This window comes from Halichoerus grypus, chromosome 1 (genome assembly GCF_964656455.1).
Source record: "Halichoerus grypus chromosome 1, mHalGry1.hap1.1, whole genome shotgun sequence".
Lineage (NCBI taxonomy): Eukaryota > Metazoa > Chordata > Mammalia > Carnivora > Phocidae > Halichoerus > Halichoerus grypus.
Window position 1 is genome coordinate 130,145,423 of NC_135712.1, and position 14,430 is coordinate 130,159,852.

The 14,430-nt window shown below is 42.4% G+C and overlaps 1 protein-coding gene across 4 annotated transcripts in view; it reads left to right on the top strand.

Annotated features, from left to right (window-relative positions):
• PLCL2 (phospholipase C like 2) overlaps nt 1-14,430 on the top strand; it is a 186,014-nt gene that overhangs the window by 112,617 nt on the left and 58,967 nt on the right. For all 4 annotated transcript variants that reach the window (XM_078072087.1, XM_036078069.2, XM_036078068.2 and 1 more), the window contains exons 3-4: nt 1,096-3,582; nt 6,305-6,508. In XM_078072087.1, coding sequence (XP_077928213.1) covers nt 1,096-3,582; nt 6,305-6,508 — 2,691 coding nt within the window. The remainder of the gene's footprint in view (nt 1-1,095; nt 3,583-6,304; nt 6,509-14,430) is intronic.

Genomic DNA, 14,430 nt, shown 5'->3' on the forward strand with positions numbered 1-14,430 from the left:
CACCCTCCGCTGTCCTCCCACCCAGACTCAGTACAACTGCAGCCCTCAAACCGAATCTGTCCGAGGTCTTGAGAACCAGGACTAATCTGAGACTCTGAAGAGCCAGGAATTTCTGCTGGAATTTCAGTGTCTACTCATTTAACACATGGTTTAGTGGTCAGTACTTAGCTGTTTCTGGTCTTTTGGCATTTCCAGAAATAGCCCAGACATCTTAGTGAGTCCAAGCGGTCAGGAAGTGGTTTTCAAACTTCAGTGTGCATCCCCATTACCTAGAGTGTTGCCTACAATGCGAATTCCTGGGCACTACCCCCTAGAGATCTGATCCTAGGAGTCTAGGAACCTGCATTTTAATCAGGTAAGCCAGGTGGTTCTGAGGCAAGTGGTGCGGTGACAGGGCTTTGAGGAACACTGGTGTGGGAGATGTATTCAGATGCAGAGCCTTCTTCATGGGTGTATGACCTGTGCAGTTGGGCAGGCCCCACACTCAGAAGGGCCCTACACTTGACTTAATACTCTTTGGTCACCTTAAAATTCTTAACAATTTTTCTTTTTTTTTTTTTTTTGAGAGAGAGAGAGAGTGGGGAGGGGCAGAGGGAGAAGGAAAGAGAATCTTAAGCAGGCTCCACACACTCAGTATGGAGCCTGATGGGGGCTTCCTCTCACAGCCCTTGAGATCATGACCTGAGCTAAAATCAAGAGTCGGACACCTAACTGACTGAGCCACCCAGGAGCCCCTAAAATCCTTAACAATTTTTGAACGAGGAGTCCTGCACTTTCATTTTTCCCTGAGCCCTGCGAATTAAGTAGTCCATTCTCTGTACAGGATTTTATTGTGTATTACTGAAATTGTGTTTCTTGACACCCATGGATTGCAATTATTCAATAATGATTTTTTACCTGTTTATATTAGGCTGCAAACTCCAGGGCCACTTCTAAGTTCTAGAAGTGGCTGAGTATCATTTATCATAGAACATTCAATAGGAGATCCTAACAGTGTAATTTTTTTGAAGAAATTAAATTTTTATTCCTAGTCTTGAAAACAGAAACCCATGTTTATGTTATTCTTGTACACTGTTTTTTTTTTTTTTCTCCCAGGATGGTACAAAACAGAAAAGAGAAAGGAAGAAGACTGTCTCATTCAGTAGCATGCCGACAGAGAAGAAGATCAGCAGCGCAAGCGATTGCATCAATTCAATGGTCGAGGGTTCAGAACTCAAAAAGGTTCGCTCCAACTCCAGGATTTACCATAGGTATTTTTTACTGGATGCTGACATGCAGAGCCTGAGGTGGGAACCATCTAAGAAGGATTCTGAGAAAGCCAAGATTGATATTAAATCCATCAAGGAAGTGAGAACAGGAAAAAATACAGACATATTCCGCAGCAATGGCATTTCTGACCAGATATCTGAAGATTGTGCATTTTCAGTCATTTATGGAGAGAATTATGAGTCACTTGATTTGGTTGCCAACTCTGCAGATGTTGCGAACATCTGGGTTACGGGACTGCGGTACCTAATTTCTTATGGAAAACATACCCTTGATATGTTAGAAAGTAGCCAAGACAACATGAGGACTTCTTGGGTTTCACAAATGTTTGGTGAAATTGATGTAGATAACCTTGGACATATAACTCTGTGTAATGCTGTGCAGTGTATCAGAGACCTCAATCCTGGTTTAAAAACTAGCAAAATTGAGCTTAAGTTCAAAGAATTGCACAAATCCAAGGACAAAGCTGGTACTGAAGTCACAAAGGAAGAATTTGTTGAGGTTTTCCATGAGCTTTGTACCAGACCTGAAATTTATTTCCTTTTAGTTCAGTTTTCAAGCAATAAGGAATTTCTTGATACCAAGGACCTTATGATGTTTCTTGAGGCAGAGCAGGGTGTAGCACATATAAACGAGGAAATCAGCCTTGAAATTATTAACAAATATGAGCCATCCAAAGAAGGCCAGGAAAAGGGCTGGCTTTCCATAGATGGGTTCACTAAGTACCTTATGTCCCCTGACTGTTATATATTTGATCCGGAACATAAGAAGGTCTGTCAAGATATGAAGCAACCTTTGTCTCATTACTTTATAAACTCATCTCATAATACATACTTAATAGAGGATCAGTTCCGAGGTCCCTCTGACATCACGGGATACATCCGAGCTCTTAAAATGGGTTGCCGGAGTGTTGAATTAGATGTATGGGATGGGCCAGATAATGAACCTGTAATTTACACGGGCCACACCATGACCTCTCAGATAGTCTTCCGCAGCGTCATTGATATTATTAACAAGTATGCATTCTTTGCTTCAGAGTATCCTCTTATCTTGTGTTTAGAAAATCACTGTTCTATTAAACAGCAAAAGGTAATGGTTCAGCACATGAAGAAAATTTTAGGGGACAAGCTCTATACAACATCGCCCAATGTGGAGGAATCTTACCTACCATCCCCAGATGTCCTGAAAGGGAGGATACTAATTAAAGCAAAGAAGCTGTCCTCAAATTGCTCTGGTGTAGAAGGGGATGTTACCGATGAAGATGAAGGGGCAGAAATGTCTCAGAGGATGGGCAAAGAGAACGTCGAGCAGCCCAACAACGTGCCCGTGAAGCGATTTCAGCTCTGTAAAGAACTGTCTGAACTGGTGAGCATCTGTAAGTCCGTTCAGTTCAAAGAATTTCAGGTATCATTTCAGGTTCAGAAGTACTGGGAAGTCTGTTCATTTAACGAAGTGCTTGCCAGCAAATACGCCAATGAAAATCCAGGGGACTTTGTAAATTACAACAAACGTTTTCTCGCTAGGGTTTTCCCCAGCCCAATGCGAATCGACTCCAGTAACATGAACCCTCAAGATTTTTGGAAGTGTGGTTGTCAGATTGTAGCCATGAACTTTCAGACCCCAGGCCTGATGATGGACCTGAACATTGGCTGGTTTCGGCAGAACGGAAACTGCGGCTACGTCCTTCGGCCAGCCATCATGAGGGAGGAGGTTTCTTTCTTCAGCGCCAACACAAAGGACTCCGTCCCAGGAGTCTCACCGCAGCTTCTTCACATTAAAATCATCAGCGGGCAGAACTTTCCCAAACCCAAAGGGTCAGGTGCCAAAGGAGATGTGGTGGATCCTTATGTCTACGTGGAGATTCATGGAATCCCTGCCGACTGTGCGGAACAAAGGACAAAAACAGTGCACCAGAATGGAGATGCTCCCATTTTTGATGAAAGCTTCGAATTTCAAATCAACCTACCTGAACTGGCCATGGTGCGCTTTGTAGTCCTAGATGATGACTACATTGGGGACGAATTCATTGGCCAGTACACAATTCCCTTTGAATGTTTACAGACAGGCTACCGCCACGTGCCCCTGCAGTCATTGACTGGAGAGGTCCTAGTGCACGCTTCTTTGTTCGTCCACGTGGCTATTACTAACCGAAGAGGAGGAGGGAAACCTCATAAAAGGGGCCTTTCTGTGAGAAAAGGGAAGAAATCCAGGGAATATGCGTCTTTAAGAACACTGTGGATTAAAACTGTGGACGAGGTGTTCAAGAATGCCCAGCCCCCGATCCGGGATGCCACGGATCTGAGAGAGAACATGCAGGTACGTTCTTGTGTTTAAGCATTTACTCAACGGCTTTTCTTCATGGTGCACCCTGTGCACCGTCTATGAATACTTTGGAGGGCTTTGGGTTTTACAACAGTATGTTTGGTTTTCAGTAATTTGTAAATTCCAATTTGTTATGAGAACATTTACCACTAGGCTCATTCTTTTTTATCATTCATATTTCCAGAACTGCAGTTGGTATCGAAAATATTGATAATGCATTAGAATAAACCAGTTTTGTTGCTGTCTCACATAACCACATCCTAGTCCTTGTCTGCCTCACAGATCCCCATTGTTTCCTAAGAGTGTACATGGGAATCTCTGGTTTTCTGGAATATTCTTCCGCTAGAACCCACTTTGATGACCTACCAAAGTAAAAGGCACATGTTCCAACCCTTTCTTCTGGAGCTGTAGTGCTAGGAAAATAGCAAGCACTTAAATGAGCCAGTATGTTTGTGTTTTGAGGTGCCTCTTGATTTTGGAGGATGGCTATTCAAGTGTTTAAGTAAAAGACATGTGGTGTCTGTATTTATTAGAAGTCTAAGATAATAATTACCTCTAAACTGAATAATGGCTAAAAGCACTCAGTTGGGAGTTAATGTATGTAATTAAGGATCGTCCACATGTCCAGCGGTATACTAGGGCCAGCCCCAGAGAGCTTCCGGCGCTACCCTGGCCCACCGTGTGAGAGTGCCTGCCGTGTCTGTGGGAGCTGCTCGGCGTGTGTTTATTAAAACATATATATTAAATATATTAGCTGGTTATATATCTATAAATAACTATTAAGAGAAGAATGCCACCAGCAAGTAAAATCTGACTCAGAGTATTCAGCAGATTTCAACCCTGTACAGATTTTATAGATACCTCATTCATAAAAAGACCTTGCCACAGTAGAGGAATTTTATTCTCTTTCTCTCCAAGTCAAGGCATAACAGGAACCTCAAGGGCTCTTCCCTGTTTCTGAGGGCGAGAATGGCTTGGGACACCCTCAGCTCCGAGCAAGGCACGCCGTCGCCTGCCCCAGGGCTGCCATAGCATTCCCGCGGCGGTCCTCTGGGGCTGGAGCATCCTGTCTCCAGCGCTGCGTGTGTGCGCCGCACCCGGCAGAGCAGTCGGTGGTGGGGGTTAACGAGCACCTGTCACGCGCAGGCAGTCTGGGCCACGAGGACGCAGCCATGAACGAGCCGTGCCTTCAGTTGGGCGTGGGCGGCAGGGAGGGGAAGAGACCATGAGCAGGTGAATGAGCAAACAGGACAGTCGCAGACACAAGCAAGAGCTGTGAAGAAAATAGGGAGGTGGGGTGGAGTGATTGGGAGACCCCACCCTAGACCCCACAGTCATGCTTTGTTGTCACGAGCAGTCAACATCCAAGTCATTTTGAGCAGAATGATGCAGAGTATGATGTCCACGTTTAAAGAGATATTAATAAAAAGAAAGTGTTTAAGAAAACCAAAGTGCTGCTCATTTCTCAGACTGGGGTATCTGAGAGCAGAAGACACAGGACTTGGAAGGCCTGGATTCCTCCCCTCTGGCCCCCAAGCTCAGCCCAGATCAGGACCCAAGGGCACCTGGAATAACTCCCATTTTGGTTAGAACTTACCGGTTGTTATAGCATGGTAATTAAAAGCATAAGCTTCAGCATCAACAGATTTCAGGTAAAATCTTGACTCCTTCACTCACCAGCTGTGTGACCTTAGAGAAGTAATAGAGAGAGGTTATAGCTGAGACTCCACTCCCTCACCCACAGCGTGGCTGGCTGAGAGGATTAAGCGAGGTAATGGGTACTAAGTAGTCCTACTCGCTTAGCACTTGGTAAGTGCTCCAAGAATGCCAGCAGTGACATTTGACAGTGTCAAGGGGTTTTCCTTACCGGATATTTTAATGGCATAGCTCTGGTGATGAGAAAAGAGAGAGAGGGGTGGTGGGGGAGAAACGTTACAATCAGTGGATACACTAATAGGGCAAGGTCTCCTACTGGGCAGACCTCTCAAGTAAACTGCTTTGTCCTCAAAATTCCTTTAGATTTTCTGGTGGTTTGCTGACAATCTTTGGCATCCCTTGGCTGGTAGATCTTTGCCTTCACATGACTTCCAAAGCTAAGAAAGAGAGATGGAGCACTCCCTCTCTCATGCCCTCAGAGGAACAAACCATATCAAAACTGTGATCTTGGGCTTCCAGCCTCCATAACTGAGACAATAAATTTGTTGTTTAACCACCCCCCCAAAAAAAAATCCATTTGATTTGGAACCAGTGTAAATAGGTGAGAGACATTCAAGTGTCTCCCTCGAAAATACTCCTTTCCTTTTTGGATGGCTGGCATATTTGGTACTTACTTTAAACCTGACTTGATTTTTTTCCTTTACCTTTTTTGAATGCAGAAGCCATTCTTTTTGTTTGCTCATGATTGCATATCAGCCTTAGCACCACTGTGAACTCTGATCTGAAAAGAGGCTTTACCCTTCAGATGAATTTTACTTACTCGCATTTTCTGTACTTTTGATAAATTGGTATTGAAAATGTCTGTAACTGTATTTATTTTGGAAAATAGCCATTTTTCCTGGCATGAAATAATCATTAGTTAATTCTGTCATGACATTGCTAATAACGGTTGTTACTGAACCAGGCAGTTCAAGTATAATCAAGTATATCAAATAGAATATCCACGAGAAATTAAAGCCTCCGGTTAATTACAAGCGCCTCCTTTCTTTCCACTTAACAGAATGCCGTGGTGTCATTCAAGGAGCTGTGTGGCCTCTCCTCTGTGGCCAATCTCATGCAGTGCATGTTGGCGGTGTCTCCCCGCTTCCTGGGACCTGATAACACGCCCCTGGTGGTCCTGAATCTGAGCGAGCAGTATCCCACGATGGAGTTGCAGGGAATTGTGCCTGAGGTTCTAAAGAAGATTGTAACAACTTACGACATGGTGAGTTGTTCTTTGTACTTTTGTGGAGGCTGGGTGAGAGAGCTATCTTAAGACAATACACCAGACATACATACTCAGGTGCTCTTGCTAGGGTGTGCTTTCCTATTTCATGCTTCATTTACCTATGGTGGCAAAATGATTCCTCAGACCTTGCTGTATTTGAAAGAGCTCAGTGTTTTATTGTCCTTGTTTTAGAAAGCAGGGTTCAGAAACACTTGCCTCAGTCGGATTAAATAGTAGTTAGCTTTTCAAGAATATATCCGAATTGATTTCTAAAGCATATGCTATTTTCCACACATACATGGCAAAGGATTTTTTTTTTTATCTTTCTCTGGAACCAGCCTTTGATTTGCTCATTTTTATTTTGTTTTCACTTTTTCAGACTGGTAAAAGTGAGAAATTTAATTTTTTCTAACATAAATTTTCAGCACCATTAGGGGCAATTGCTTCCATCCCATGATTATAATGTGTAATGCTTTCCTTCCTTACAGCAGCTGCTCTGAGATACCTATAATTTGTAAGCAACTTAACGTTAATGAGGTGTTCTCAGGATACCTAGAATATTACATTTTTGTGCTTACATATATCTTGCATTTTTGTGAATCATATTCTGGTCTTATTGTACTTTTTGACTTATCATAGCTCTAAGGGAGAATTCGTGGGCAAATAGCACTGTTTCGAGCCCACGATGTCACTGAGGCTGTCAGCACTCACGAGTGCTGACGGTTGCTCTCTAGCCTGCGAGGTTTAAGGCTGGTGTTGGACACTCCTCTCCCAGACAGGCCAGGCTATCAGCCTTTGCTCCTCAGGGTGCTCAGAGTTAAGAGGCTGCATCCACCACCTTCTCTACACAAAATGCATGAGCCATGACCACAAAACACCACAAAACATCAGGCTTTGTCTGATATGGCCACTGTGGTTAAAGACAGAATGGGATCAGCATCATAAGCCTTAGCAGAAATGTTTTTGACTCTTCAGGAAGTTGATCTGAAAGCTTTAATTCAGAGGGGTTTATATGATTCAAAGGAACGACAAAACAGATTAGGCCAGCATTTCCCACAGTGTGTTCAGAGGAACCTTGGTTTCTTAGGATATTAGTAAATGTCACGTGGGAGCAAGGGCTCCATGATAAAGCAATTTGGGGAAATAGTATTGAACAAAACTAATCATATGTCTTTACTGCAGGACATCTTAGGGCCTTTTCTTTGCTGACACACTGAGTTCCCAAGAGGGCAATAGATAGAGAATGCCCTGTTTCACAAACTGACTTCACCAAGGGGTACTGTTTCCAAGAACAAAAGTTCTTCTTTTGGTCTTCTTCACTTCTTGATCTTACTCGCTCAAGTCTTCAGGCAAATAAGATCTGGAAGTACAAGTCAGTAGAATGCAGTATTTTAAACAGCTTATTGCTTCATTACGTTTTTCCTAGATTCCTCTGCAGTAGCCACACATTTTAGCAGATACGTATTAGTTCCTACTATTTCTAGCTTAGAATTCATGGTAGCATGAGCAATCTAAAGGACCAAACAGTGGGCTCTGTGGGCAAACCACAGAGAGTGGCAGTCAACCTGAAGAAAGAGGGAGGGCCAGGGGCAAGTGCTTCTAAACGCTGGGGAGGGAACTGTGCTGGGGGCTGCAGGGGCTGCAAGAATGAACTGGAATCGCCCTTGTCCTCAGAGAGCCATCCAGTCCACTGGAAGGTAACGGAGGCAGCTGGGGAGCAAAACACAGGACGCTTATGCTGTGCTCCTTTGTAGCGAAAAGTGGGAAGAGAGGGGAAGAGGTAAAAACAGGAAAGCTTGAAGAACTCTTTCACACTGTGACCGAGGCCACCTAGTTAGTTCCCATCTCCTCCTGTTTTGTGAAAAGAAGCCAAAAGAGGCAGCTGATATGTGTAAATGCTTCTTAAGCTTAAGCCACACATAAAATCCCTAGACAGCTTGTAGACCTCTTTTGTTCACCAAAATCTAATATGACTTAGACCCTTGGTGCTTCACAGATTTCTGCAGCAGTCCCACAGTGACATTTCCTCACGGTAACCTTTTTACCAGGAACTTCCTGAGAGTAGGGTGGCGGCACCCCACGTGGGTGGTAACAGAGGGGACCGGACAGGGGTGACGAGCCAGGACCTAGTCCAGCGGCTGATTGCCGACCCCAAGCAGGAGGTTCTCAGGGCTCATAGCACAGAGGCTTCTGGACGCCAGCAACCTCCCAGCACCCATCCCAGTATCTGGCACGGGAATCCCTCAGTGCTCCTTAGTTCCCTGCTCCCTTGCTCTTCCTGGGCTGCTAAATGATAACTCTTATTATGCAACTTTTGTTTACACATAACTGGAGAGTTGTGTCGCTGCAGAAATGATCAGACAGAATGTTTTAGCGTGTTCAAATTTTTTAAATTGTGAAATTTACTCTTACATAATGTTTAATTGACATAGCTGTGCTGCATCATACCCCTGGCTCTATTGATTTGTTCTGTTTTAACTCCCTCTGAAAAACTAAGCCATAAAATATTTAAAATTAATTTCAAATTATTATAATTTGAATTTTAAAAACGAATATTTCTACAGCAATAACTCTTGTAATATTTATATTTTATAGTCTTTTTTTTTTTTAGTAACTTAATGGTTTCTTACCTTGTGACAATTAATTTATTTAAAGCTAGCTAAAGGAGTATTGATGGGAAGTATATTAAGGTCCTGGACAGTCTGTGACTTTAAATATAGCTCTTTATTTTTGTAATGTTATGTTGAGCTTTACCCAAAATTAACCTTGGAAATAAGATTGTACTTCATTTTGTTGACTTCCCATTTCTAATATGAAGGCTCCAAATGATAAGTAAGAGTAGTGTGAGAAGTCCCTCCAGCGCTCCTGTGTCATGCCAGTCTCCACTGCTGAAGCTTGCCCTCTAGGAGGCCAGGGCCATACATGGCATCTCCGAAGAGTGTGCAGATTTGTATTTATGCTGTCACGATTGTGATTACTTTTCATTGTCTAAACTCTTATTAATAGGCCAGTGTATCAGAAATATGCCATTTTCTTTGAGAAAAAGGAGAATGCAGAGAAGGTTGACCATGGAAATGTGAACAACTTGTAAGCCATTCTGGAGGCTAGAAAAGGATGACCATGTCCAGGGTGGTCACACATCCTGGTCTTCCTGCTGATATACCTCTTGCCCCAGACTAATTATTAATCGTTCTCCCTTTAACTCTTAGAAGTATCCCTGTTTTGGGGTGGCTCAGTCAGTTAAGGGTCTGCCTTTGGCTTAGGTCATGATCCCAGGGTTCTGGGATCGAGCCCTGCATTGGGCTCCCTGATCAGCGAGGAGTCTGCTTCTCCCTCTTCCTTTGCTCTTCCCCCTGCTTGTGCTCGCTTGCTCTCTCTCTCTCTCAAATAAACAAAAAATCTTCCAAAAAAAAAAAAAAAGTATTCCTCTTTAGATAATTACTTGTATGTTCACCCTATCCATGGCCCCTAGTTGTCCTAATGGCTCTTGTGATTACCACCAACAAATGGATCTTCTAAATTGCCCAAGTTGTGGTTTTACCCTTTGTGTGGTCCCTCCTTGGGTCCTGGAAGTGGTGAGGTTTAACCCTGGGTCAAAGCCATGCAGGTGTCAAAGCCACTCAGGAGTAGAGGAAGAAGAGAAGTACAGACACTTTCTTAGACTAGGCAGATTGGGGTGGGGGTTGTTGAAAACAGGGACTGGACTGGTATGGAGAGTGGGAATGGCCATGTGTTGTCAGACAAATAAGCCTTTTCTCCCTTTGAGGTGTTTACAGTTTAATAGAAGAAATAAAGTGTATCCCTAAGTAGTAAGATGATACATAGCAGATATTTTAAAATATGTGAACAAACCATTTGGATGTTTATGGACATGAATGGTCAGTTTCCGGTTTAGGGATTAGGAAGACTTCAGGGAACTATTGGACTTTGAGCTAGACCTTTAAGAATGAGTCACATTTCAAAAGGTAGAGGTGATAAGAAGGAGGCTGTTCAAAGCTGAGTTCATGGAGTGAAACGTGCTCAGAAATGTGGACGCACATATTCTGGGAGATTCACGTGAGGGCCGTGGTAGTTCCTGCACAGCTCTGAGTAGTACAGGGCAAGGCTCAGACTCAGGCATTACATGCTGTAGGAGGCTGAGAGTGAAAGAGAGCCCGGAGACCACATGGTGAGTGCCTTTATTTTGTTGCCGATCAGGTGGAAACAACGGAAATCCTGTGGCACATCAAATTAGTGGCAGAACTAGGTTTAGGAGTCTCTTTATCCCGTGTTTTTTCTGCAATCCAGGTCAGGAAAATGAACCATGTGTGGTTTATAGATGAGTGATCGATATACAGATAAAGCCCAGATATCTTCAATAATAATAATCCAAAGTTGTTCATGTGGGGTTCTCCAAGTAAGAGGTAACTTGTTTCTGATTCCTGTTCCTCATGATGATGGAAAAGAATTCATTTTTCATACTTTGGAATAGATTAAAAAGATTTGATGAGCTTAAACTAAGGAAGACTATTTCAATAGTTAGATCAGATTCCACTCAAAGAAATCTGGTTATAAGTAGCTGAACATATCTCTTATAGTATTACTTCAGAAAACAAAACATTTAAATATTTTACTTAAAATTTATGTAAATGAACTTGAATGCATTTGCTGTTCACGGTCGAATATCAAAATTGAGCTAGAATGTTCTCTCATGTAATTTAAAGCTGGTGGGAGAAAGTAAGGATTACATAACCTGAGTTTAAGACATTCTAGTGAATAACTGGGTACTCTTTACAATACACAGTGCTCTTAAGAACACATCTGCACTGGCATTTCAATGTAAACCTTCCCCTCCCATCAGTATCAGTGACCTAATTCATCATCTTTTTAAATGAAAGTGATTTTTACCATCCTTTTAGTATTGACGAAAGTAATAATTCAGCTCTCTAGCTATCTTTGTTTATTCGTTTCCTATTTCGGACTTAAAATTTCTAAATTTTTGTGAGATCTATACTAAAATATAGAGACCAAGGAGTCAACATTCTTCCTCTTTAGAGAGAGGACAGTGGAAATGTTGCATAAAAAGAAAGTTCTCTTTACAAATTTTTTTCATTGCACTTTGAGGACAGTATTCAAAGTGAAATAAGCCAGACATGGAAAGATAAGTACTACATGATTCCACTTATGTGAGGTATCTAAAATAGCCAAATTCATACAATCCGAGACTGGAATGGTCGTTACCAGGAGCTGGAGGAAGGGGGAATGGAGTTATTAATCAACAGGCACAGTTCCAGTTAAGTATGATGAATAAGCTCCAGAGCCCCCTGGCCAGCATTGTGCCAGCCGTCAACAGAAATGTGTCGTACACCTAAAATTTGTTACGAGGAAGGCTCTCCCGTGAAGGGGTTCTTAATACAACTTTTTTAAGAAAAAAAAAGTTTTTCCTTGATTTTGCTATGATTTTCTGTGATATGGACTATGCTTCAGTCACTGTAATGAACTTGAAGGTAGAGTTGTAGGGAATGAAAGGAGAGAAGAAACAGTAAAGAAAATGAGGCCCGATTCTGTTCCAGGCAGAAGGGCTGTTCAGGTGCACAGTGGTGGGCCCTCGGGCAGCCCCGTCTGCTCAGAGATTATACAGGACTTCATTCCTACCGTTGCAGTGCCTTTATATCTATTTTCTATTTAAAATTAGTTTGTTTTGATCTTTTACAGCTTCACAAAAATCTTGATTTTAATTGCGACCTGATGCTTTGTCTATTTGCTGAGTGTTTGTATATAAATTACTGAGTAGTCCCTTCTAACTCATTACTTTAAATGTTTCTTTTAAAAGAAGTTTCTTTAAATAAAATATGTGAAATGAAGGGCTTCTTTTCTTATACAGACATGTTGGCGATTGGCACGCAACATCAGGAGCACTCTGCTTTATCTTACGGGTGTGATTTCATGTATTTTGTCTTGCCGCTGCTTAATGCAGTGAAGAGATAAATCACACTTCATAATTAATGGAGTCGGCCCATCTGGACCAAGCCAGAGATGATCTGTAATAAGGCCGCTATTGATCCCCGTCTCCTTTGTGGCTCCTTTTATCACTTTACTGCCTCAGAACTTGACATTAAAAGCTTCTTTTAATTGGAGGTATCAACCTTCCCAAAAAAGACCAGATAGATTATTATGCTTTAGGATAAGACTGAACTTAGATGTGTGTGTGTGTGTGTGTGTGTGTGTGTGTGTGTGTGTGTGTGTAAATGAGAAATGGGAGCCTGCTCTTGGCATCATTTCAGTTCTTGCATAGATTTCATTTGAACCAAGGCCACCAGGGGAACTGTTACAGTGCAGTGGTTTGGTGGGGTCTCTACTGTTTTACTTCTCTGTTTGGAGTCTTTCTTTTGCCTTTTAAAGGGGCAGAGCAAGATTGCTTATTTTTCAAACACTGAATTCTTTTATTATTTTAATATTTTTATTTCACTGAGTCTGATGGAAACTATGTATAAAACATATCTGAAACCTAAAGCTCCAGAAAACTTAGGGAACTTCTTTCTAAACCTATGCTTTATGTAGAAGAACACTACTACATTTTTGATAGTACAAGATCATTGAAGCACTGTGATCTTTTTTTTTTTTTTTTTTCCTATCCAAGAGCAGGGAAATTACTTGTTCCCATCAAATCCCACATTGCATTTTGGATTTTGCTCTTACATTCCTCCAGAGTTTATTTTTGATATTCTCTTCTTGCTTGGAAGTATTTTATGTTTCTGCAATGGGTAAAGATAAGTTGTTTGCTAAGTTCTTCTTTCTGTCAAGGACACTTCGAGGAAATCAAAAAAAAAAAAAAAAGAAAGGACTGTATACATATTTAAAATGCTGTCCTTCCTCTGTAAATAAGACACACAGTTCTTTTGGTTAATCATGATGTGCACTGGTGGCTTTTCAAAGCTGTGAGGAAGTGTTTAGCTTCCTTATCCTAATTTATTCAGTAAACTTTTGTCTCCGTTTGACTTTAAGTAAGTACAAGTTCCCTGAGCAGAGGGGGCTGCGTTGCTGTGGTCAGCACCCAGGCTCAGCCCTCTATGATCTGTGCCTCTGGGGCAGAGTCTGAGTGCGAACCCCACACTCAACTCAGACGGCAAAGAAAAATGCAGCCTTCCTCTCTCTCTCAGGTGGGTATTCCCCAATTTCTGTTCAGTTTGCTGAACTTGATCCATTGCATTGACTTATTTTATCCACTTTGGACTATAAATACTTGTCTCTTGAGGTAAACTGCTCAGTCTCTCAGACTTTCTCTCTTGCGCTCTGCCTCTCTACAAAGTGGCCACTGGTTACCTGGAGGGGAATGGTTGCAGAAGGCTTCTTCCTGTGTCCTTATAAAGAACATCACTCTAAAGCTTGCCATCCTCTCCTTTGCCCCCACTCACCTTGAGACTGGGCCATGCAGTGGAGGGAGTCCCTAGCTCTATTTACAATCACTCAGGACTGCAGGAGATGGACTTGTAACTTCTCCACTGCTCCTTCCCTCCTTCCATATGAGCGCGGCCAATACCTTCAGCCCAGCCTTGGGAGGTGGAAGGCCAGTCTCCTCTGCCCTAGGGCATGAAGCTCTGTGATCTATGGGTTGATTTTTCATATGTTAAAATAATTCATAAAATTATTTCTCCTTGACAAATCCTGACTTTCAAGCCTGTTGTTTTGGTGGGAACCCAAATAAAAATCTAATTTGACCTTTAAAACTGAGAAATGTCTGTTTTTTATAAGCGACCCGTGCTTCACCCAGGGCTCTGAAACTAGCTGTTTGAATCAGTGGAAAGCCCCCAGGGCAAAATGGTTTCTAAAGTATGGCAATGCATGTGGGAAAAAGTACCCTCTTCCCATAGCACCTGTGTTCCTGCTGCAGCCCCCCCCTTGGATGTCAGCGTTCCCTTCCCACTGCAGCACATCTCCTG